At 49.9% G+C, this 25,830-nt stretch overlaps 1 protein-coding gene across 1 annotated transcript in view; it reads right to left on the bottom strand.

Annotated features, from left to right (window-relative positions):
- LOC104402295 (KAT8 regulatory NSL complex subunit 1-like) overlaps nt 1-24,704 on the bottom strand; it is a gene marked incomplete at its 5' end in the record, with an annotated part of 25,462 nt that extends 758 nt beyond the window's left edge. The window contains 11 exon segments of the mRNA XM_010010132.1: nt 2,078-2,218; nt 2,784-2,841; nt 3,861-3,979; nt 4,779-4,930; nt 5,262-5,423; nt 5,815-6,000; nt 10,772-10,937; nt 13,439-13,634; nt 15,028-15,143; nt 19,945-20,049; nt 24,563-24,704. Coding sequence (XP_010008434.1) covers nt 2,078-2,218; nt 2,784-2,841; nt 3,861-3,979; nt 4,779-4,930; nt 5,262-5,423; nt 5,815-6,000; nt 10,772-10,937; nt 13,439-13,634; nt 15,028-15,143; nt 19,945-20,049; nt 24,563-24,704 — 1,543 coding nt within the window.
- Nucleotides 24,705-25,830: the final 1,126 nt, after the last annotated feature.

Genomic DNA, 25,830 nt, shown 5'->3' with positions numbered 1-25,830 from the left:
TGAGGGGTCGTACGTCCGTCTGTCGATCTGTAAGACCTGAGGGAGGAACACACCTGAGAGGCTGGTTCTGGTCCCGCCAATGCAGGGGCTCTGGCCACCACCTGATGCCGCCCCAGGACCCCCCTTCAACCAGCCCCTTCTGGGGACACTGCGGGGATTCGGCACACACAAGCTGGGGATGCTGCAGCCCAGAGGCTGAACTCATCCAGGCTCAGCTTTGTCCCATCTCGATGCAGCTTTTCAACACCGATGCTGCTCTCCTGAGGTTACGTGTCCCACACATCTCCTACGCTGCAAGTGCTGCAGCGATACCACGATGAGAAGCCACCCCATGAAATCAGACACTTCAGAGTTGGTTTCTCTGGGTGTTTCACCATCCCAATGCCACGTGAGGCCATGGGCGGTTCAAGAACTAAGAGCAGTGAATCAGTGATGTTGAAACCGCAGCAAGTCCAACAGCTGGGTGTAGGAAGAGCACTGCAAAGCCTCTGGACTTCAGAACATTTAATCCAAGCATTAAGGAAGTCTGAGCACCTACACAGGTTCCCAGGTAACAGACCCACAGGCTGCAGAGACAGAGAAACCCAACCAGAGCCCCCGCAACCGTGTGCAGCTCCTCAGGATGAACTGCAACAGCAAGTGGCAATCAAAGGCTGCCAAGGAGCAGCTTCCAAAACCTGGGCCAAAAAGTTCATCAGAACATACAAACCCAGCCCCAAGTAGACCATCAGAAGAGCTGCACCACAGCAGCTGGATGGACTCAATGTGCTGAATCAAGATGCAGCTTAAAGGCTGCTACAGAAAAAAGCCAAACCAATCTTACATACATGAGGCAGGATCTGCTGAAGCAGCTCGGAGAGAAAGACACTGAAAGGAAACCAAGTAAGTTCACCCCAGGTATTGCCTGGCCCAGGTACTCCACAGCAAGGAGCAGACATGGGCTGAAACACACCTATAAGTTACTGGGACATGATGAGCTCCAGCAACTCCTGAAGCAGCCACAGAGAATTCCCAGGGAGTTCCCAGTTTGGGAAGCGAGGGAATGAGCATGGATCCTGCTGAGGAGCAGCTCAGGACATGGTGAGCACTAAGTGAACTCGGCCGAGTCACTCCCAGCACACACAGAGCCAAATTGTGAGCAGGGTCAACCAAATCCCAGCCTCTGCCTGTTGGGGTCTGCACTGGGAATACTGGCTCCAGCTGTGGGGGAATCTCCATCCCTGGAAGCGTTCACGCCATGACCAAGCTGGTCTCCTGCTGGCAGCAGGACTAGAGAGACCTCTGGAGGTCCTTTCCCACCAGCCATTCCTTCCTACACCTCTGAGATGCTCCAGGAAACGCAGCCACGGGTGAAACGAGGCACAAATGGAGTGTGACAGAAGCTGCCTTTGCACCTGCACAGGTTCTTGCAGGAACCTGGCACAACCACACACACGCCCAGCAGGGCTGAACTGAAACCACAGCCAAAGACAACCGGGTGCACATCTGCATGAGCTGCAGCTCAGGGGTGCTCAGCACCGCTCAAAGCATCGAAAAGCGAACAGAGAAGAGCAAATCTCTTCTTGTGCAGGTTTCTGATGAGCTCAGCAGTTGGAAGCCAAGAGCTGTTTCAGACACCCACTCACAGAAAGACACTGCAGGAAGGGAATCAAGTGAGCAGAGGAACATGAGGACACGTGTAGAACTGGAGTGGAGAAGAGGCACTGCTGGAAGTGACTGAGCAGAGATGCGACAGCACCATGCTGGGAACCACCACTGCTCCTTGTGCCTACAGGAAGGATGCCCAGCTCAGCCCTTTCATTTCCCTCTGTACTCCCGAGCTGGTGCACCAGCCTCCCTGCTTCCAGAGTGCTTGAGAAAGCAGGATCCAAATGGACACTGCAAGAGCTGGTTGTCCACAACGTAACTCATGTGTAACTTCACTCCCACAAGGGCTCCTCCAGCTGCTCTTGTGGATGGTGATCATGCCACATAGTAACAGCACAAGATTTTAACCATTCCTATGGACCAGCCAACCTAAGGACTGCATCCCGCTGCCGGGAACGACACAGTGGCCACCAGAAGCCCACTGCATCACGCTCTTTGTACTCAAGCGCTGCGGGTACCTGCTGCCGCGCCGCTGCGGGGGCACACTTGTGCTCCAGAGCCACCGGGCCCGCTCCATCTCCTCACACTTGCCGTGGCGAGCAGAGAAGGCTGCATCAGACAAGTCCTCGATCTGGAAGGGAAGGGGACAGGCCCTGCTCAGAACTTTCATGTATTAAACATACACCAGTGTGCAGCTTTCCCAGCATCAGCTACGGTGTGAATGTAAGTTTATGTTTTCTGGAGGGAGGCAGATGCCATCAGTGAGCACCTTGTTAAACTGAGTCTGCACTGCTTAGGAGGAGATGAGGAACTAGAATCCAAAGAAAGCAACTGATCCCAGAATGAAAACATTCGAAGAGGTTTAAGGAAATACCATCATTACCAGTTTAGCTAAAATAATAACTGTGACAGGCTGTGATTTCTTGATTAGACTAGTCTATAAAGATTGATGCCCAGAGAGGTCTCCTGGCAGCAATTAGAGCTCAGACTCAGCTGTACCCAGGCAGTTAATCCAAATTCTGCCTAATCACACCCTTCCTGCAAAGGAACCACCACCAGGCTGGTTTCTGCCAGGCCATTTCGGCCATTGTGCTGCAGGAAAGGAAGAGGCCCCTGCATCCACTCCCTCCAGCTTTTTCTCTTTCAGCCACTGTCAGCCCCATCCCACATTAAACTGGCAGCAAAATTCTTCTCACCTCCTCATTGTCTTCATCAGGGTTCGCTTTCAGAGCACTGATATCCACTTCACGCCAGCTGCAAGGCACAAAGGAGAGGGTGGTCAGCAACGGGGACAAGCACGTGCCCTGCACGCACCAACACTGCCTTTTGAGAAAGGAAAAACCAAGCCTGCCACGATGAGCAATACACTTAGGCTCAGTTGTAAGCCAAGTGGCCAAATTTGTCTGCCCAAATCCCTCCTGTGCTATCAGATGAGGGTTTCTACCCTTCCACTGATTCATTCTGAGCACATCTTTATGTAATGGGTTTGCACCCACTGAGTGCAGTGCTGGGGGGCAGGCAGGAGATGTCCTTCCCCATTGGGAGGGTCAGGAATGGAGAGTGAGGCCACCAGTGTCCTCCCACTCCAGCCCTTGTTCCTGGTACTGCTCCAGCAGCGTGGCTGGAGCCTGCCAAGGGCAGAGGAAGCAGAGCAGATGCTACAGCATCTCCTCCTCTTCCTCTGGCTCAGCAACAGGCTCCCTCCCTGCCCCCTCTGAAATGAGCCTGGGAAGAGCATATAAGACCAGGAGGAAGACAGAAGTAAGTTGGGAAAGACACACTGGCAACCTGGGGAGGGAAAACGACTGGGAATAGGGCTGTCTGGATGAAGAGGCTGCACCAGTGCTGCAGCACGTCAGCACGCTCCCAACGCGCAGTCAGGTCTCCTTCAGTGTTAATCCAAGAACATCCAACAAGGGCTGACATCTCACCTCCTTGCTCTCTGCTTGGGCAGGGAAAACTTCCAACTCCCACCACTGCCCAGGCATGGGAGAGCTTCTGGCTGGTGAGACCCAAGGCAATGGCCCTCCTCCTGCACCACAACGTTACCCCAGCCCAGGCACCCACCACCCAGCCTGGACATGTGCAGATGGAAACCACCAGGAACTTTGGCTCAATGCATCTGGCAGCGCTGCAGCAGGACACAGGACAACAGGATGGCTCTGCACAGGGAGACCTAACTTAGCAAGTGTCTGTCAATGGTATGATCAGATGTTTTCCAAACTTCTTATTTCTAAGGAACAAGAACCACAGAGCTGGGATGAGGCACATACCTGGGTGTGAGGATCTCTTTATACTGCAGTTTCTCCACACGAGTCGTTGCAGCAACGGACATTGGGATGACAATGTTGTTAATATCAAATGAACTTTCGCCTCTCCTCCTCCTTGGCTGCTGTAACATGAAGACAAGAACCAGGTAAGAAAGGGTCACAGGCTTTGTCATGTTAAGCCCTTGATGGGGCATGAAAAGTGATGTGGCCTCATACAAAATGGCCTTTTATGACTTATGGACACTCCAGAACCAATGCGCATCAGAAAGGAGTTCACCTACTGCTTGCTGGAAGAGCTGTTCCCAACCAAAAATCCCTCCTGCCAATCTAAAGAAAGTGGGGAGACCATCAGGAAAGAACCATCGTGTTTGGACACAGCAGCCCTGCTCGTGTCCCTGCAGGGGTCTGCACCCACCATAGCTGCCCCTGTGGCAGAGGAGGAAGGAGTCAGATGAGTTCATGTCGGGTTCTGAGAGCTGTACTAAGAGCCCAATAGCTTCCATCTGAATCGTGCTTTGGACAGGAATAGTCTTTCTAAGACAGAAATAAGCTCCACACACATCTATTTAAACCTGGTTGAACACTGGGTGCTCTCCTACCATCTGTCTATCCAAAAACCTCCCCCAAACCTGTGACAGCAGCGCTGACGGTACCATGACACAAATCCTCATGGATCAGCTTGCTATGCAAACAGTCCCTCTTCCTAATGGAGCCACCTGCCATTTCCCAGGTTCTCTGTTGTCTCTGATCCTGCCAGGAACCTGCCACAGCCAAGCCCCAGCACTGACTTAAACCGGATGAGGATACAGTGGGTGGGCACCTATTGCCATGGCAGCAAGGGCTCTCAAGTGATGCTCAAAAGCTGAGACCCTGTGACGGAGCCAAGCTCAGAACCCCCTCAGAAATGCACCAGATACTCACAGCGGTGCTGGAGGTGCCTTGTGAGCTCGCGCTGGCAGGAGCAGAGCCTTCCGAGGAGGTGGACAGTTGCCGGGCTATAGGGCTGTGAGGTGTGGGGCTCGCAGCTGCTGACAAGTAGCTCGGGCCACCGACATCCGTGTGATGCTTCAACACTACACAAGGAGGGTGGGAGAAAACAAAGAACGGCATTAGCAAAGATACCCAGAAGGGTAGTGGAGGTGGTGGATAGGAAAGGACCATGTGCACCAGAAACGGCCACTGCTGAGGAGCACTTTGCATGAAAGAGAAGCACCTTCTGATGGTGGCTGCCAGCCTGAGAGGCCCTGAGGGAAGAAGCAGTTAGAGCACACGAGGCGTTGCTGCAGTGGTGACAAGGCCCAGAAGCAGCGCGCTGCCCCCTCTCCGAGGCTGGAGGGGGAGAGAGGGGCTGGATGTGCAGCAAAGCCCAAGCTCCCCCCGAGAGCCCTGGCTGTGGGAGCCTACCTTCACTCCTCTCAGATGAGCAGTCTCGCAATCGCTTTTTGTCATGGGCAGGAGGCTGGACAAGCGAGCGCTCTGGCGCTCTCTCGGCCTTGGACACGGCCGTAAAATCGTCTAAAGGTGGCCTGTGTGCCTTGTCTGCTTGGGCTTTTTGATGTGAGCGCTCTGAGGAGGGGAACAGAGAAAGAGCTATGAAACGCATGTTTTCACCTCTCTTTCTGTCGGCACAGGAGGCTCGGGCAGAGTTTACCAGCTCCACAAACCCAGACAGGTCGGGCTCAGCACCATCAGGGCACTGGAGATGTGCTCAGAGCAGAACGAGCTGTAGAACTGCCCATGCCAGCTTGAGCACAGCCTCAGACTGACCAAGAGGAGGCCCCTACAGACCGAGACCAGCCTGAACTTCAAAACCTGCACACACTTCACCTTCAGCCCTATGATACCATCCATGGCCTCCTCCTCCAGAGCTGAATTTGAAGGGTATCCTCCTCCTCTCTCCACTCAGATTCAGGGCTGTTGGATACAAAAGCACGGTGGAGGCAGGGAGGACACTTACTGGCTGCAGTGAAGAAGGAGTTCACCAGCTTGTGGCGGTCCTTGCGAGCAGGGTCAGACAGGCTGCTGGGAGGCAGAGGGGCTCTGTGCTTCAGCGAGAGCTTTTTGGGAGGTTTCACCTTCTCGTAGGGTTTGTTCTGCCACTGAGATTTCAGCATGCTCTGGAAGTGCAGGCTCGTGGGCACATCTGCAGAAGGATACAAACCACAGTGTTCAAATTCATCACATGATGCACCACGGAAGCATCATCCTTCCCCAGCCCCCAGTAAGAATAGCCCTTGACAAACACACAGGCAGCAACAGGAAAACCCAGGCTTGCCTTACACCTTCCTCAAGTTCAGGAGGACCTGCAATGTAAGGACCCAGCGTTTCCAACCTGAAGCTCTTTGAGAGAAGGACATTCCTACAAGGATTCACAACTCCAATATATCCTGGCAGGAGAATGAAGCCTTTGTCAGGAAACCCCTGTGTCTAGCACTGCAGGTACCTCATGTACTGCCACACTTAATTTTGCTGTATCAGATCTGACTTCACGAACCTGAGCTATCTCAGCACATCAAATCTACAGAGGTGCAGGCTTGGAAGAGAGAAATTCAATTTCAACTCTCAAATTCAGGTCAAGCCAAAAGCCAACCAAGTACTGTGGCATTCACCTGCCTGACGTGGCACATCAATCATCTAACCAGAGTTGTGCAAGTGAGCACACCTGAGAGGCTCTAAGAGCAGAGGTGCTGCTGGAGCTCCCCAGGCAGGGGTTGGGTCAAGCAGCCAACGGGGAGCAGGAAAACTCACAGGTAATGATCTCGTAACTGGCCCCCAACACCAAAGGGACGTGGAGCTGTTGGAGCGAGGCCAGAGGAAGCCACGGAGCTGCTGCGAGAGCTGGAGCAGCTCTGCTCTGGAGCCAGGCTGAGAGAGCTGGGCTGGGGCAGCTGGAGAAGAGAAGGCTCCTGAAGGGGACACCTTAGAGCAGCTCCAGTGCCTAAAGGGGCTCCAGGAAACCTGGAGAGGGGCTTTGGACAAGGGATGGAGGGACAGGACAAGGGGAATGGCTTGAACCTGCCAGAGGGGAGACTGAGATGAGCTCTTGGGCAGAAGCTCTTCCCTGTGAGGGTGCTGAGGCGCTGGCACAGGGTGCCCAGAGAAGCTGTGGCTGCCCCATCCCTGGCAGTGTTCAAGGCCAGGTTTGACACAGGGGCTTGGAGCAACCTGCTCTAGTGGAAGGTGTCCCTGCCCGGCGCAGGGGTTGGAGCTGGAGGAGCTTTAAGGTCCCTTCCCACTGAAATCATTCTATGGTTTTGTGATGCATTTTGAGCCTGACATTTCTGTGCATACCACAGACCCTGGTAATCCAGAGAACCTGCCCCTATTTAATCCTGCTGTCTCACAATGAGCACAACTATGCTGAAGTGCTGTGAAATGCAGCAGACTCTACTTTTGTTCACATTCCTCAAGCTCTGTTTCTCCCAAATCCCACACAGAGGAGTGCTCCTGACCTTAGCTGAAAGACAGAACACTAATGAGATCATTCAGTGTATTCCGTGTGCAGAAAGGCTAAGGTAGACTATGTAAAACCCACTAACTGGAGCAGCAAAGTACTCCAGCCTCAGGAGTCTCACAAATAAGCTTCTTTTCACAGTCATAGCTTCAAACTACAGACTTCATCATCAAATACTGCTGCCTAAGCCTCTTCCAAGACCCAGCCCTCTTTTGTATGCTTGAAACACAACGTCCTAGATGGGAAAAGCATTAAAACCTTTAGGGTTAACAAGAGAACTACTGAGAATTTCCCTTCTCCAACTACACGTGTAAGACCCCCCTGTTGCCAGCAGGACGCGCAGCCCGATGCAAGCTCACGCTGCCCCAGTGAGGAGTTAAAAGCACCAGGATGAGCATCAGCAGAACAAACATCCCTCCCCCACATCTCTCAAGCTCACATGACACTTTCACAGGGGCTCTGAAGCAACCCTGAGCAGAGATGAACCTTCCCAGGCCCTGCACAAGGCATGAGGCTCTGTGCCTGCAGAGGGGATGTGGAGGCATTTGGGAGCTGCCATGGGATTCAGGAACTGCACGCAGAGTATCTCAGAGGGCAAGTAGCAAAGATTCAAGCCCTGCTCGTAGTCTCAACGGTGGGTATCTGAACCCTCCCCAGTACTTCCCCACCAATTCCAGGGACTGGAAAGCTCCAGCAGATCCAGGGCTGGAGCTCGCTGTGATTAATGGGGAAACTTATCTCTCAGGAATAAGCCAGACCAGCTGCATTTCAAGTACCTCAATGGTTAAAGCTCTGGTTTAACCCCATCCCTTTGCTAAGGAAGGGCTATCACAGCGTGATGGCAGCTCTTCAGCCACCAGTACTGGTTTGTGGAGAGAAGCTCTTCCCTGTGAGGGTGCTGAGGCGCTGGCACAGGGTGCCCAGAGGAGCTGTGGCTGCCCCATCCCTGGCAGTGTTCAAGGCCAGGTTGCACACAGGGGCTTGGAGCAACCTGCTCTAGTGGAAGGTGTCCCTGCCCGTGGCAGGGGTTGGAGCTGGATGAGCTTTAAGCTCCCTTCCAACATAAACCAGGCTGGGATTCTGTGTCCCAAAGAACAGAGGGGGCCAAGCCAGCGCTTTATGGAAGTCAGGCTGAAATGGCCCGACTTTGGGAAAACGGCCTTTTTTCCTGGCCAATCTTTTGCTTTCTCCTGAGAAGTGACTCCACTCCAGCACCCCCCTCACCTGTGGGAAGCGAGGACGGGTCAGAGGGAGGGGAAAAGCCACAAGAGAAACCGCTCTGGCTGGTTTGCCACTGCCCTCTGCCAGCTCTGGCTGCACCAGAGTCCGTGCAGCGAGTGACACCATCGTCCCTCCTCCTCCTCCTCCTGCTCGGCTGAGCGGTGCAGGCCTCCCGGGGACCAGCAGATGGCAACCGCAGCGAGCCCAGCTCTCCCCATCCTCACCAAGGTTATTACATCATCCGAAAATTCCCAGCGAGGAATCAGATGAACCAGAAAAGAAACCCCAGCAAAACAAGTGGGAGGAAGGGGACGAAGCGCCAGCGAAGGGGATGGGTTAAAAGCTGTGATGCCAGAAGCAGAAATGATCTTTCCTCCTCCTGTGACGCCTGGCAATCCTGCCCTTGGCAAACTGCTCCGGAGATCCCGGCTGCTGGCACCAGAGGTGCCCGGAGAGACAGGCTCAAAGTGAAAGTCAGCACATGCTCCCAGGCCAGGCTCCATCTGACAACCTCACAAGCTCCTCCAGGAAGCCTCATCCAAGCCTCTGCCCATGGAGCAGTTCACTGTCACGGAGAGTCCCCAGAGCACCAGCGCCAGCAACGTGGATGACCACTCACAGGCATGGAGCCGCCTCCGTACTGCCTGAAAACATCAGGCAGAGGAATTTCCACCCCTGAACACGCTGCCTGGGTGGATGCATGGACAGAGAACTAACCCCATCCCCCAAACTCCCGAGTTTTTCATGTCGTACAGCTAGAATGGATCTTTTACTGTGTGAGCTGCCTGCAGCTGACCCTAGGAAAATGGCAAGTGAATACGGGATGAGAGAACTCAACTTGGCTACTGGAAGGTGTCCCTGCCTGTGGCAGGGGGTGGAACTGGATGAGCTTTAAGGTCCCTTCAACCCAAACCATTCCATGACACTGTGATTCTGATCTGTCTGGTGGCCACGCTGCAATAGACACAAGAGTCTTTTCTCAGCACTTCCTAGGATACTAGATTGAACACTATGGACAGAGAATTACAAGTGCTATGAAATCAAGAGAGAAATTCCTGTTTCAGGAGTTCTGAGTGTTAAATTCCTGCAGTGTTCCTTACAGAGATGTGCCTTTGGGGTGGGAGGGAGGGATTTAGTTAATAAAAATAGCACAAATTGACTATTTTAGTCTGTTTTAAATATAGTGCTGCTGGAAGAAGCCAGATTAATTGTTCCCAGACACTCTGTGCATTTCCTGCTGTCACACCAAGTCTGTGCAAAGCTGGAATCTAACACATCACCACCACCCCCCCCCATAAACCCTATGTCTTAACCTGGACCAACCACTGCACATCCCCACGAGGAGCAGGGATACACCCCCTGCTTCCAGCACCACCAGCTGCGTTCTACACCTTGAGCAGCCACATTCTCCTACCAAGGAAAGGAATTGCTATGATCTACTCACTGCCTGGCTCTCCTGACAAAAGCACTGGCTCCTATCATTTGTGGTGCTTCCTTTCGTGATCAGGGGAAAAAGATGACAGATGGACACCAATGTCATGCAAGCCAATAGTTTTGGTCAAAGAACAGCCTTGCAGTTAATTTGGCAGTTTAGGAAGCAGAAGACTCTGGAAACTACTTATTTTCCCTTGGGAAAAGTCCCTAGACATGAAATCTGTGACTGCCCCACAGTCAAGGTTGGTTAGTTATTCCTTGTAATGATGATTAACCCTGATACATAACAGAGGGAAACAAGTGTCTTAAAGGGAACAACCCTTCTTACTTTACCCTCTGAACCATGAAAGATCATTAACAACTCCTTACAATGTCAAAAAGGTTTCCTGTGACTTAAACCAATCCACAAATGATTTTATACAGATGAATAAACTCTGTGGAAGCAAACAGTTCTCAAGTGGTTTATAGCAACAAAGACCCAGGTCCTGGTACAGACTCCCAGGCACTGCTTGGTTTCTCCAGGCCAAAGGAGGCTCCAGGTCAGGTTCCCATAACACGTGTCCATAGCAGAGCTGACTTCAGGTGGAATGCTTTCCCAGACCCTGCCCCTCCCAGTATGTGCTGTAAATGCTCTGCTCCTAAAAATACTTGCTAAATAAGGCTAAAGCAAGACCTTAAAGCAGCTTCCAATATCTTAAGGGGGCCTGCAAGAAACCTGGAGAGGTGCTCTGGACAAGGGCCTGTAGGGACAGGACAAGGGGGATGGCTTTAACGTGCCAGAGGGGAGATTGAGATGAGCTCTTACCATCTGGGAATGACAGGACAGGATGAATACATGAGTCCAGCTGGGAGAGGCGCTCCAGCAAAGGGGCATCATACTGGATTTCCAGAGTCGCTGCGCTTCGGGTGCCACACAGAGCACAGGAAGGGTTCACATCACAGCTACATCGCACCAGGCTATTACGATGGACCTGAACAGGGGACAGAGAACAGCGTCAATGTACCAGAGGTCAGCATGCCTGAGAGCTCTCTTTACACTGACAGCTCATGAAAAACATCCTAAAGGCTGTTGGGTTTTGTTTGTTGGGGTTTATTTGAAATACTTCGTATAAAACCTGTTCATTTAATCTGGACTCACTTTGCATAAACACAGCTGCAAACTACCACTCACCAGCACAGACAGTCCCACATCTACTAAATTGGACTAGAAGCGTTTGATTTTATCTAGGTTGAAACCTCATTTATAAAAACCATGAGGTGGCAGAATTCAGCTGTCAGAGAGGAGGAAAAAAGAAAAGCCCTTTGAGTTCAGATGGGTCAGAGGGATATCGCTGTATGACAAGACATCTGCTGACACTTACAGGCACATCTTTAAGGAGTGAAAAAGGGTGGGTTTTGAGCTTGTTTCTTGAACCAGGACAGACCTTCAATTCACAGATTTATAGACTTTATATAGACATCACTGTAGGCAGATGCACAACTGGATGTAAATCCCATACAGAGACAGCAACCTACAATGCATCAAACTGGATCCTGCAGAAGTCTGTTCTGAGTCAAGCAATACCCAAATAATTTCAATTAATGACTTCCATGACAGAAGAGGTATCTTTAATCCTTAGCAAGTAACACTAGAATTGGGAAGGGCTGCAAGCACCTTGAAGGGAAGAGCTGGATACCCACTCATGGTTACAAATTAAGAGAAACAATCTAAAATACATCAAGTATCGTTCACCGAGGGCAAATGCAGCAAATGGGCACTTCAGTGCTCAGCGAAGAAGAGGAAGAGGGAACTAAGCAGCAGTTGTGCCCAGAGGATCTGGTGGTTGTTCTGGATTAGACATCAGCATGAATCAGCAGTGTTGTACCATCACCGACAATTAACGCCCCGCAGGGCTTTATGAACAGGATGCTGTGCAAGACAGGAGGTAACCCTGCCCATCAGGGCCTCTAGGGACAGGACAAGGGGAAATGGCTTTAACCTGCCAGAGGGGAGATTGAGATGAGCTCTGAGGCAGAAGCTGTTCCCTGTGAGGGTGCTGAGGCGCTGGCACAGGGTGCCCAGAGGAGCTGTGGCTGCCCCATCCCTGGCAGTGTTCAAGGCCAGGTTGGACACAGGGGCTTGGAGCAACCTGCTCTAGTGGAAGGTGTCCCTGCCCGGGGCAGGGGTTGGAGCTGGAGGAGCTTTAAGGTCCCTTCAACCCAAATCAGTCTGGGATTCTGATTCTCTTGAATAACTGGAGGAGTCCACAGAAATCCTCTGCTAAATGTAACATCTTCTACTGGAACTGCTCTTCTGAACCACCTCTAATTATCAAATGTATTTGATGACTACAGTCAAGATCTAACACAGAATTCAAGAAGTAACACAGAATTAACAGCCACTTCTTCACTGAGTGCACAAGTCAGCATTGCCTATGTGATAGTTCATAAACTTCCAAATCACTGAAGACCTTGCCAGCAGTCACTGCAGAGCTCTACCAGATAAGACTGCAAACGAGTAATCAGTTAAAGCTAACTCAGCTGAACAGGAATCTATTTTGCTCTTAGAAATGTTGCTTTTTGAGCTTCTCTTTACAACTCCAACACCTGCAGAGTGAAAACTGCCAAATCCTCATGGTAAAGTTTGACTTGAAACACTCTGACTCAAAGGTAAGTGGATTTTTGCCACTTCTGGTTCTGCAGTCATGAGAGCTGCATGCACACAAAGGTCTTTATGGCCTCAATTTCTAACTCTCTATCCTCCAACTGACAGCTTATGGCATTCCTAAGAGAAATTAAAAAGAATGAAGCACAGCCTTCCCTGATACAGGCAATAAACTGTATTTCCACTGAATTCTGCATAAGGGAGATGAGTATAAAGTAAAAACCTGAATGAAAACAAAACCAGGAACAAACACAGCATTCAGCAGTTTCCACTCTTGAGCAGCAGAAGCAAGCACCATCGCCTTGGCAGGCCTCTTGCAAGACATCCCACATATTCCAGGACAGACAACTGTAGTTTTGATTTGAGCAAGTAGCAGTGAGTTCCTGGGGATGTGTTAATTCCTGTGCTCAGAGTTAGGGTTTCCTGACACGTGACCCTTCAGAACTTATTTCAACTGCTCAGGCCGTGTCAATTTGAACTATCTGGCCTGAAGTTCACCTCGGGCTGGTTGGTTTTAGAGAAGAAAACCCACACAGAGTTTCAGGGTTCAGCACTTCTCCTCCCCACTGACAGCTAACAGAAGTCTTCCAAGAAATTAAAAGCTTCTCCTTCACTTCTTTACTTCTCCATCAGCCTTTGAAGCCTCACTGTCCTCCTGTTCTTCCTTGTTATTCTTTCCCCTCTTAAGAAGCACAAACATTCCCAAACCAGGGAGATCTCTTCATGCAAAGAGCAAAAGCACACTGGAGCCATGCGTCAGAACCTCACCAGGCTCTTTGGTGTGGAGCTTTAGCTACCTACTGCATCAGAACCCCGAAGAGCACTAACCTTTTTGGAAAGGGGCATGATGCTGCTCGGTCGAACGAGCCGCCGCTTCTTACAGCTGAGCACAGGGCGAGTGCGAGCTGCTACACACGTTCCATCCGAAGATGAAGAAACCATGTTCAGTCGCTGCTTTTTATGCAAGAGCTCCTCAGCTTCCTGGCCATCTCCCTGAGCATGTTCTGCCAGGCCAGGCTGAAGACTGACCAAGAAGAGAAGAGAGTACGAAAGATACTGTTATTCATTCAACCACCCCACGTCACTCAGCAGTACCAGCCAGCTTCACGGTTCAGATCTTAACAAACACTCTCAGCTGAGTTTAAAGCATTGCAAGTTTCAGCTTTTATTAAGCCAAGTCTAAGTTTTGCTTTGACTTTGGTCACTTTCCACCACGAAACCTTTGACAAAATACCTCTGGAAGTTCTGAACAAAGAAAGAGCATTTAAAGCCGGACCCAGAGTGAGACCAAAAGCCACTCTGGACATGAACAGCTTTAATCCTAAAAGTCAGCTTCCCCCAGAATTACAGTTCAAGGCATCTTAAGACAACAGGTCCTGATGCCAGAGAGCAGACGACAGAGAAAATGCAATTGGAACACTTAACCTTGATGTAAACTCAATTCTGATGAATATTTGAGAACTACACCTCTATCAGCTCCCAGCAGTGATGCCAGGAAGGTGCAATGTTAACATTAACCTTTCTGGTTTACCTACAAAGGCCTTCCCTGTCCACACGCAGTCACCCCGCTGCACCACGGCACCAATACCTGGGGCCACCTCCCAGACACCAGTGCGGTGCCTCATCTGCAGAACCTTTTCATGTATATTTTACAAGTGTTTCATTTCTAAAAATGCAAAACATTAAAGCCCTGTGGTCTAAAGCTCTGCAGTTCAAAGGCTACAAGCATACAAAGGGCTCTGTTACAGCCTGCAGCGTTTCAGCTGTAGCAATGAGCAAGTTAATCGGTGCTTTCTACGTTTGCACACACTGCACCACTGCAGCATCCCTCCCACCTTAAGGTACTCAACAAGTGCAGTGGTGCTGGCAAAGCTTCTCTAGCCACTATAAGAACTTTGAAGCACCATGTGTTCAAGGGTTTTCAAGTGGTGCAGCCCTGAAATCATCTTGTAGCATAGGAGAGTTTCTCTGCCTTTACCCACTTAAAGTGGGCCAGTGCACAGTAACTGCCAGCAGGCTGCTAGTACCTTTGAATCACACAATTTGCAAGTGTGTTAAAAGTATCCATATGGGAACAGTTTGGAACACACTCAATGCATGGCTTCCCCCAGAATGCATGAACCTGCAGGGCTGGCTCATGCAAACACAGCTCAGTTTAATGCCATTTTCGGAAAAACAATGCAGCAGAGAACCTCAAACAAGTCATGTCCTCCAAAATGTTTCCAAGCATGATCTACCATCATACAAGAGACCATTTGTACCATCACCCACCCAGCTACCACCAACCGGCATGTTACAGGCCAGTTTCCAATGGGACTTTGTCAAGATCATAAAAATCAAACTCTTCCCATAATATGCAAGCAGCTTACATGTTAGTAACTCCATTAACTTACATGTTAATAACTCCATCAACTTACGTGTTAATAACTCCATTAACGGGTCTTGGTGCTCCACAGGGCTTAGCGGGATGGGAATCTGGAGTATTTGCAGCAGAAATACCCAAGCTCTCTAACGGCCGGGATCCAGAAACACTCTAAGGAAGGATGAGAAAGATCATGAATTAATAAAAGAAGCTTCTTCAACTGCCACCACGTTCTTATTCCCAGTTTCTAGTTGAGGATTCTGCACTGGGTTTCCACACAGGACTTTAAGACAAGGGTTCAGAAGCCACTATGTGAACGGGAGACTGGAGATACAAGGACTTCTGCCAGAGCAGCTCTGGCAAGAGGATGGTACAGGACAGGCCTTTCAAGGACTTCAATTCCCCCCAGGTGACCACTAAGGTGCATGAAAGGCCAAGGTCTCTAAGGAGATTTTAGCATCTTGTCTCAATAGTGCAAACAAGTTTATAACCACCTGTAAACCTCAGAGGCAGCTTCTGAAGCTTGATGTTGTGTTCTAAGCCACGGGTGCAAGCTCCTGTCTAAGCACTTTGGGGGAAAACAGGAGGGGATAGAACAGAATTGCAAACCTGAATTTGCATTTTAACTACCTACCTGTGCAAACATGGTCCAAATAGCACTTTAAAAAGTACTTTAAATGAGTATGCACACAAACTGTGGGTTTGGAATGCAAGGAGGCCAATTTTATAAAGCTAAAACTGCCCAATAAACACCTTTTTGGCAGAGGAAAGAAGTGAAAACTAAGCTAGAGGCACAGAGCTCCCTCCTTTACTCTGCTGTGAGCAGCAGTGACCGCATGGCCACAGCACCAAATGGCTGCACGTCTCCCACTGCAACTGGCCTCAACAGGGGGATTGTCAGTGCAGCTTCCAAGGACGCACTTGGAACCTCCTGCCAGTGACATGCCTGCTCTCCACCTCAGCACGTGCCAGTGTGGTCCAGCATGTTCATATCCCTGGCACTCATCCCCCCCAATCTCATCCTTGATGCCCCTTCTTTTTGTTTTCAGACACCACCTTCTCCTCCTCCCCTGGGTTAAACATAATTTCTTCTTTCGTGCAGCACCTCCTACCAATGCCTCTTGAGCTGGGTTTCCCCTGTGCACATGCAAGGGCAATGGTGCAGTTCAAGCAGTACTAAAAAAGACAAAAGGAAAGGTCTGACTTATCTCCATCGAGATGTTTCCACAGCCCCCTGCCTGCCACATACTCCATCTCAAAAGCATTGGTGCTGCATTGATTAACACCTTCCCTGCAGTTGCTCCCCAATTCAAGGAACAACTACAATCAGGTGCTGGACTAACGGTTTCCAGCACAGCAGAGCCCTGACTCACCCAGGGAAGAGCTACTTCTACCACCACAGACAACTTCTGCCCCTTGCCTGGTGCAGAAGCATTGCTGGGTTGTCTCCACTTCTACAGAAGACACTTCTCACGGGGCAGGATCAGCCCCATGCGGCTCAAGCGCAGATGCAGGGGTGGAATCAGACCACACCTGGAGCATTAGGTGAGCCCAATGCAGCACCCCGTGAGGTGAAGCCAGTGCAGGAGCTGAGGGTTTCCCCGCTGGTTTCCAGAAGCTTAGCAAAGCTGAGCCTTCACATGACACCTCTGCCGGAGGCACCCCTGGCGCAGGAGGGCGGGTGCACACGACTCATCAGCTCCTTTGAAATAGGGCACTTATTTCCTCCTCCAGAAAGGGTCTTTAGGAGGAACCTCCCTCTTCTCCAAGAGCTGTCTCCGTGGTGGTTCAAGGCAAGAGCAGAGGGTGAGCCCTCTGCTACCTGCAGAGGAGCTGGAAAGCATCAATCCAAAGCCTGTTTATCAGAGAGAGCCCAGGCTCACCTTATCACACCGAAGATGGGTGTTCCCTAACACTGCTCTGACGTGTGCGACCAGAACGAGCAAGAGCTGACGTCTCCAGCGCTCAGAGCACATGCAGAGCTCCTCCACCAGCTCCCTCTGGATGCACCTCTCAATGCCATGTCTTCCTCCAGGGCTGGTCCCACAGCCAGGCTGGCATCCTGAGGAGAGCTCATCACACCGGGGTCCCACCGATGCTCCAGACTGAGCTCTTCTGTGTGTTTTGGGAACACCTGAGGTCTCTTGGGGGGGTGTCGAAGATTCAGCTTTAGGACATCCGATTGTTGCACATGAAACCAGGACACTGCAGACTCCCAGGGGCTCTCACGGCACCAGAGAAGCTGTGTGCTGGCAGGTGGTCATAACCCAACACCAGGAATCATGGAATGGTTTGGGTTGGAAGGGACCTTAAAGTTACAGCCCCCTGCCATGGGCAGGGACACCTTCCACTAGACAAATACTAAACTGTCTCACTGGATGTTCAAGTTCTTTTTGACAACAAACACTAGCTGCCATCCAGCACAGAGTCCATGTTCCCAAAAACCCAAAGAGGTTCAGTTCTTTGCCTATGACAAGATACAAACCCCTAATGCAGGGCAAAGCCTAACAAAACCACTCCATCCATGTATTTTCTCACTTCCTACTAAATGGTTAAGTGCCCCCCTTGCTACTCTAGCGACGAACCCATATCAACAGCAGAGTTCTTCCTTCAGGGCTTCGTGTTATCCTTGTCTTCAGGCAAAATTATTCACATACTGAGCTTTCAGCTCCCAACAGACATTCCCAGGTCTTCTCTGCAAGACCTTCCCTCCACTGATGATAGGATTAGTTCCTTCTAGGGATTATCAACCCCATCCCACATATCAATTCGATGCCTGAGGACACGTATCCTGCACTCATGCCAGCCAAGAGAGGTACACATGAGCAGAGGAGACCCAAAGAGGAGCTGGGGGTGGGATAGGATGGATTCCTCCCCTTACTCCATCTTGCAGATCTGTTTCTTACCCTGCCAGCTGGGGGGGGGGAAGGGGTGGGAGAAAGGCAGAGGAAGTACATCTAATTCTAAGCAGCCTAAAGAATGCCAAAATGATAAACACCTCTCCAGGAGAGGCCCAAGAGAGACCCTTCCAGTAAGTGTCCTGACGCAAAAGGAATGGTCTCTGGGCTAACCGCTGGCCTGGAGCAGCTCAAGGCTCTGACTCAACACCCCACCCTCCCGAGCAAGTCTAATTAAGCACATCCCCTCCAGAAGCAGGTGTAGAAGCCTGAGGGTGCCTGCAGGCAGCATTCCTGGTGGCTGACACCTCCAGCACAATGCAGAGAGCCAGGAAGCATGGAGCCATGTCAGCGTCCACCAGCAGCCATGTGTGGAAACGGGGATAAAAAGTCCTTTTCAGGAGGAGTAACCATCCAAGATGCCCTGGAGAAGAGAAAGCCTCCAGGGAGACCTTAGAGCAGCTCCCAGTGCCTAAAGGAGCTACAGTCATTTTCTGTTCTGTACATACAGAAATTACGTCTAAGACAACCTAAACCAGGACAAAGAGATGATGTTTTAAGTATATGGAATTGTCTTTAACATGTAGGAACAAAGTCAGGTGGACACGGTCCTTCCATCTGCAGCTTCCCAAGTTGAAAATACACCTATGTCAGATAAACATCCTGACTGAAACAGGTAAGGAAGAAAATATTCCTCCTATCACTGTTCAGTTTGATCATTTACCTCTGGCATCATCCTGCCATTTACAGATGAGCTCCCAAGTTAGAGCCAATCAATCATAGCAGGAGCACGCTGCTTCTGAGGTGAATCTGAGCACACTATCTCTGTTCTTGGTTATTATTCTTCAAGTGCTTTTTGGGTTAAAGCATGAAAAGTTGTGGGGCACACAACACATGGACATCACTGCTCCCAACCAGCCCCTGTGTCATGTCAGTGTGTCAATCCCGACCCGCAGCAGCCCAGACATCCTGCTCTCCAGCCTCTGCAGCTCCTCCAGTGTGGCTCTGTTTCCACTGGGAGCACCATCTACTATTTCAGTCATGAGCAAAACCTGGTCCTTGTTCCCAATTACACAGAGTTTGGGGCTCAGCTAATTAAAGACACATATTCTAAACATGCACCTGAGAGCCAGTGTCAAACAGGAGACATTTGATTACAATCACTCGTAACAACCTCTTTGCGCTCTGGTGTGAATAAAACATTTCACACTATTTCATGTTATTCACTGTCAGGGTTCTCCTGACAAAGACCTGCCAGTGATGGGAGAAAACACTCCAAGGACAATTTTAGGGTCACTTCTAGTGAAACGTTGTATCTGGATCAATGACATTGAATATTGGTCCATGAAACTCAAGCAAGCCCCTTGCAGTGAAGCTGTTTCTTCCCATTAGGACGGAAAAGCAGGAGCTCTGCAGCTTGGCAGGCAGAGTTTAAGCCACGCAGAGACCACCCTTCTCTTAGTACTACAGCACAACTTCCAAATCCTCCACTTGAATACGCTGATGTGTCCCCCAGGATCAAAAGTAATCACAGCCAGGCTGAACAGCACGATCAAGCCTTTAGTCTGTGGCCTATATTTCTGCATTAAATAATAAATACCTGGCACTCTGCATAGCTTCCAGTGCATCTCACTGAAATCATTAGTTCCCTTTCCAAGGGGTGACACTCAGGCAGATATTAATAGCCACTTCTTCAGATGCCTTTGCTAATTGTGCTGTTCTCAGTTTGAGGTACTTTTTTGCTAGAAGGAAAGGATTAGTTAAGATTTTTAAGCTTCACCAAATGCTAATGCACATTACAAACGTACCCTGAGGAACTCTGCTCTAAAAGGTGTTTACATCCTATCATCTATTACCCCCAATACAATCTGGGAGGGGGTGAGCTCCACAGACCAGCAGATCAGCAATTCCCACGTGCAGTCCCACAGAGAGGTGCTTCTGCAGGAGGCCAGTCCCATGCTGGACACACAGTTCGAGCATCTTTCTCCACCAAAGCTTAAAGGTAGAACCTTCCCTACCCCAAATCCACGAAGGTGAAGAATCTGGACCCAGTCACTTCTGGTGCTGGCACTTACCAGCCGGTCAGCCCCAGGCTCCAGCTTAACTTCAGCACTAACAGGACGGGATGCATCATCTACTGCAGGATCAGGGGGTGACGCTTCACCAAGAACTATCAGTCCCTGGAAGAGAGGGAAGGGAACAGGAATTAACTGCAGGTCCTTCAGTCTCAGCAGGGAAGCTGCTCATCCATCATCTCCCAGGAATTACAACCGCTGCCCAGCCAGGCCTCCATTCCCACTGTTTATCAGCTGCCAAACCCAGTCTCCCTGGATTTTCCTGACATCTAACCTGAACTTGGAGGGGAAGGACAGAGGCTGACTCCAGATCGAAAGCCTTCAGCCCAGGAGATAGCTTCCTCTTGGGCAAAACTGCTGCAGTTGCGCTGCCATCCCGCTTCCCACCCTTCCCGCGCGGCGCAGGCTCAGCATGCTGTGTGCCAGCAAAACCAGAGAGCATTCCAGGGAGCATTCTGCTGTAGTGCCGAGCAGGGAGTGACCAAGTGGAACTCGCCACCAGAGCCAAGCAAACGCGTTTAAGTGAGTGCCAAAAATGTACAGTCAAACTTACTACTCTGAGCAGATTTCTTTCAAAGAAGTGATATTCCCAAAATTCAGTGAGGAAATTAAAACACTGATAAACAAGCCACTGTGATAAACCAAGTGGGACAAAGCACAGTGGCAGGAGCACTGGTTTATCAGGCTTCACATATGTCATCCTGTTTGTTTGAAGTGAAGCTTACTCTAAAGGCAGGACTGGTTTCTCTCTGAACGACAGAAAGTAAAATAAAATCATTGTAATTGTGTATATTCTGAGCTCTATTACCACAAAACAGGGTAAAATGTGCAAGAGATGGTGGAACCTACAGGCCAGGAATACAGTCCAGGACAAAGACAAGCCAGAACAAGTGTGTGTTTGGTCAAACTGCGGGAAGGGCTGCTTAGATTAAGAACAGGCAGATCAGTCAACCTAAAACAACTCTGGACGTTACACGATGTGTCACAAGAAAGTGAGCCTGCAAGAGAACCTGGACATGTTATGTGGAGGGAGGAGAGAGCTACAAGGCTTCTCCCGAAGTCCACAAAGTCAAATTCCCCACGCCATGACACATGGGCATGGAAGTACCTCATAAGGCTCATCTTACGCCTTGACACAATCTTCTATACAATAGATTGGTGGCTTTCCATGAAGATAGTGGTAGCCCACAGATCAGGGATACTGTTCAAGAACAGTTCATAAGCTACAACTACATGTGGCCTCAGCAGTGAGGGAGCAGCCAGCTTCTAGGATAAAGATGATGATTAGAAAATCAGTTTTCTGACATCAGAAACAACCACAAGGAATTCTGTCTCCAGTTTGAAAGAAGAGGATGAAGGGAGCTGCTCCATGCCTCAGGAAGGAGCAGTGATTCATTCTATATAGTATGGCATTTGTAAAGCATGTCCCTTTACTGGGACTTTGAAGCAGGGGCTTAACACAGCCTTCCCTGGGACAGACACCGGTTTGGGTCTCATGCTCTCATCCAGAAGCTGCACTGCCCAAACCTGCCCTCCAGCCCAGGAGACCACCCCTATGGACCTGCAGGTTGGATGGAGCCTTCCTACTGAGGCCTCATACTCTCTACTTGGCTTCCAAGAGTTTTTAATCTCCCTTATTTAGACACTTCTCAAAAACAGAGAGGAATTAGAAGGGCAACGTCAAATTTCCAGCTCCCTTTTCAAGAAGGAGAAAAGAGCAGCAGTGGAGCTCGATCATTCCAAGGTCACACAGTACTTGCTTTTCACCCGCATTCTCCAAAACAAAGGAAAAAGGGAGACTTCCTCCAATCTGTGTGGGCAAGTTTGTGGCTTCATTACTCCCCATTTTTATCATCAATTATAGTATTAATGACAAGTCAATTGTACAGGTCTCAGAGACAGATACATTGGTAGGTCTCGGGTGTCTCAGTCCTGTAACAGTCAGCAGCTTATGCCAAGGGACTAATGGAAGGAAGAGGAATGACGTGCAGTGAGACACCTCAGAAAGAGACTGAGTGTCCGAAAGAGCCCTGCAGAAGGACAGCATCATCTCTTATGCCCTAAGCCCGACACACCATTGCACACACAGGAAACTTAAGTGAAAGCTGCAAATTCCTCCAGTAAGAGCCTCCTCCTAACTCCTATCCCACCCTTCCCATCTTGTGTTTCACTTGCCTCAGCAGCTCCAACGGGAGCACAGCCCTTCCCATGGGACAGGCCACACACAGATCACACCAGCAGCTCAAGGAACACAGTGAACCCATCTTGGATCATCTGGGAACAAGTCAAACCTGGGTTTGCGGAGATGATGTGCAAAACAACCCCATCCTGAAGGGGTTTTGGTCACTGTATTACAACCACGCACACAATTCCTGAAGGAGCCCTTCATGTTAATTTACCTCTTATTCCATCTAAGAGTGAAACTCTTAAGAGACACAGAAAGAGGGGAAAAAATGCTCTTTCTTCCTTTCAAACCCAGAGCATCTGCTACCCACACATGCAGGGCATGCAGAGACTCTGCCTGGGGGGACGGGGACCAGCACGTGCCACAACCCACCTCATGTGATAAGAAACAAAACCACCTTATTACCCTCGTGGACATCCAGTCCCTTAAATTAACTGTAGATGCTCTTCACAACCAACACAGAACCAAAGGCACAACTTCACAACTAACATTGAACACAGGCTTGCTGATGTGTTGTTTTCCTCGTGTCTCACCGGGCTCCAACTGAGCCAATCCCAATGTGCTGAAAACACAATTACTGCCGAGACACCCAGGCAGCAGTTTGTACCTTCAAAACAGGAGGTTATTTGTGACTGCCTTGTCCTTCCCCGCTTTGATTTGACCAAGCAATGCATCTTGAAGGCTACACTGGGATGTAAACCTTCAGATATCAAGGTAACTAACCTAAAAAAAGAATAAGCCAGAATAGCAACTTTGAAATCCTGCAGCAGCTACACTTTAACCTCCTCATGGCCAAGCTGGAGTTAAGTTATGGTGATAGCAAAAACAAGGGTGTCTCCAAATTCTTTGACTTCTTGTCCTTGTACAAGTTGAAGCCAAATCCATTCCAACCAGGCTCCTGTATTACTCATTTCTCTTGTCTCCTGCATGTGTCCCAAGCTGCTTTAATGACTCTTACTCCGAGTTTTTTATTGGTGAAAACAGAACACGTTTTACACCACCACCAAGACAGTAACAGCTGGATGCAAGCGGTGCTCTCCATGAAGTCCTATCAGAGAGATGGGGTATTTGATACTCACTTTCTTACTCAGACAGAACAGTCACTACCAAATCCTCACCATCTGAACTCTCCTGCCGCTGGAAGTGGCATGCTTTATCTTAAATGCATATATTGGGTTATCCCAGCTGAGGAGTTTCTGTTTGAGCAAATCAAAAAGGTGACGTCCTGTTTGCTGGAACCTCAGATGTACTTCTCAAGCCTGACGCCATACCGTGATGTTCTCCTTTCAGACCTAGAGACTGCAACCGCCAGTAAAACCTTAGGGGATGCTTGTAGTCGTGATCAGGCCCTTTCATGAGTCTGTCAAGTTGTCATCATGTGGTGAAAGCGCTGAATCTTCCACTTCATTAGATGAGTTTCCTCATTTCTTTCATTGCTTAATTTTAGCATATAAATGTTTAGCTATTTTGTACTTAGAAACCATCTTGCATGATCAGCTTTTTCAGACAGAAGGAAGACTTTCTGAAACTGGTTCATTTAACTGGACTCCCAGCCCACTTCCCAGAGGCCTTTTGTTCTCCTCTGGGTTCTGTATTGCATTCATCTCTTCCACCTAGTCATTTATAGCCTGCCCTCCCTCAATTAGCCTGTTTTTCTACATAGCTGCATACATGTCCCCTCTCCCTGCCCTGCCTGTGCTCTCTGCCCTCTGGAAGCCCCCCCAGCACCCCCAGAGCACCACCCATCTTGGGAAAAGCATTTGCTAGGCTCTGAATTCCTGAGGATCTGTAAGTTGATGCAATACCATGAGCCTTCTTGCCACAAACTCCAGACATTCCTCCCTCCAAGGGCTGACATTTAGATGTGCATGCCTGAACTAGTCTCGGTAACAATTCCTTCCTCATCCCCTCTCTGCTCTCCCCCATCCTCCTGCCACCTGAGGCCAAGCCTGAAATGACTAATTCCTTCCACAGAGAAAGATCAGCACCTAGAAAGTCTTTTTTATGCTCCAGACTCAATTCTGAGCCTGTGCTACGTGACAATATCTGAAGCTTAACTTCCTCCACAGTCCTCTCCCTTCCCCAGTAAGTCTCTTAAGTTGTTCCTTATCCCCATCTTCAACTACTCCCAAAAAGAAAGGGAAAGGCTCAAACTGTGGGGAACAGCAACATGCATGTAAGAGCAACAGTTCTGGTTCAGTACCTAAAGACTGACTTCAGAATAAGGTATTGCTCTCTATGTTACTGTACTGAATCAGGGAAAAGAACTACACTCAGTCTGTGCCAAACAGCATTACCAGTAGTCACACCGTGCAACATGCTTTGTGAGAGATGCAGGGGAGAAAGGATCAGCCTTTACATACGCGCTCTCACTGCATCAGGAGAGAGAGCCATTAGGAGGCAGGCAAAGCAAAACGCCCTCCTGGTGCTCACCTTACTGGCTCTGATCTGCTTGTAAATGTCCGTTTGCTGCCGGATCCGGTATTCCAGGTCTGAGACATGGGCTTGGAGCCAATTCCAGCGACTGACGATGGCTGCACGGTCTGCTGCCCATCTCCACTCTGCCCTTCGCCTCCTGGGAAAACACAGAAGGGAAGGGGGCGTTATTCTGAGTGTGATTTTACTTCCACAGTCCCCTTGCAGATCACCAGGGTCACACCAGCCCGGGTGGTGTGACGGGTACCACTGAGCCACTGCTAACCATGCCCCACCAAAATGCAGACGTGCCAGAAAAGCCAGGCCTTTGCAGGGAGGTATTAGAACAACTTTTAGCACCCAGCGATAAGAGTCCTGCCTATGCAAGCATTAAGATTGTGTTCCACGCTTGACTGAAGCAGCAGCTCCAGTCCTACCTGCCCACATCTGCCAGACCCACTTCTCCAAGTCTTGGAGGAAAGAAAACCCACCCGCCCTCCCCCTTCCTCAAGACAGCCTCTTTAAAAAGAGACTTCCGCCATCAGGAGTCACAGAGTCTGAACAATAGTGTGTTTTACATGGCACAAATATGCTTTTACTAGTGCATGGACCATACACATTGCATTTCACAGTCAGCTGTTACAAACCCCTTACTCTCTACTACCGCGCTCGGGAGCAGAAAGGAAGACAAAGGTGGTAACATACGTATAAACCTACAGCTCTGATCTCCCACATTAAATGCCATAATTTTATGAAAATATACCCTAAGCATCCTGATTCTGGCAGATAAATACTAAGGCTACACAGAAAGGAATAAAACTACACCATGGTGCAGAAACAAAGCATCAGCTGGAAGTTCATGCACAAATCCAGTGTCCCACACAAAGCCTTTGCCACATCTGGATGTTTGGCAATTAAGAAATCATACAATCCCAGCCTGGTTTGGGTTGGAAGGGAGCTTAAAGCTCATCCAGCTCCAACCCCCTGCCACGGGCAGGGACACCTTCCACTAGAGCAGGTTGCTCCAAGCCCCTGTGTCCAACCTGCCCTTGAACACTGCCAGGGATGGGGCAGCCACAGCTTCTCTTGGCACCCTGAGCCAGCACCTCAGCACCCTCACAGTGCTTAATCCAAGCCTATCTGTAAAGACAAAGTCAAAGCTCTCCACAAAGCACTGCTGGATGAAATACCCTTGCTGGACCTCCTGGCTGTGTGGGCACTGTCACTTCAGTGCCAATGGAGATGGGGCCAGATTTCCACCAAAACGGGGATGGCATCCGCTGCCT

This window comes from Nestor notabilis, unplaced genomic scaffold (assembly GCF_000696875.1).
Source record: "Nestor notabilis isolate BGI_N333 unplaced genomic scaffold, ASM69687v1 scaffold16312, whole genome shotgun sequence".
Lineage (NCBI taxonomy): Eukaryota > Metazoa > Chordata > Aves > Psittaciformes > Psittacidae > Nestor > Nestor notabilis.
Note: the sequence above shows the minus strand (reverse complement) of the source record. Positions and strands in the feature narration are given on the sequence as shown.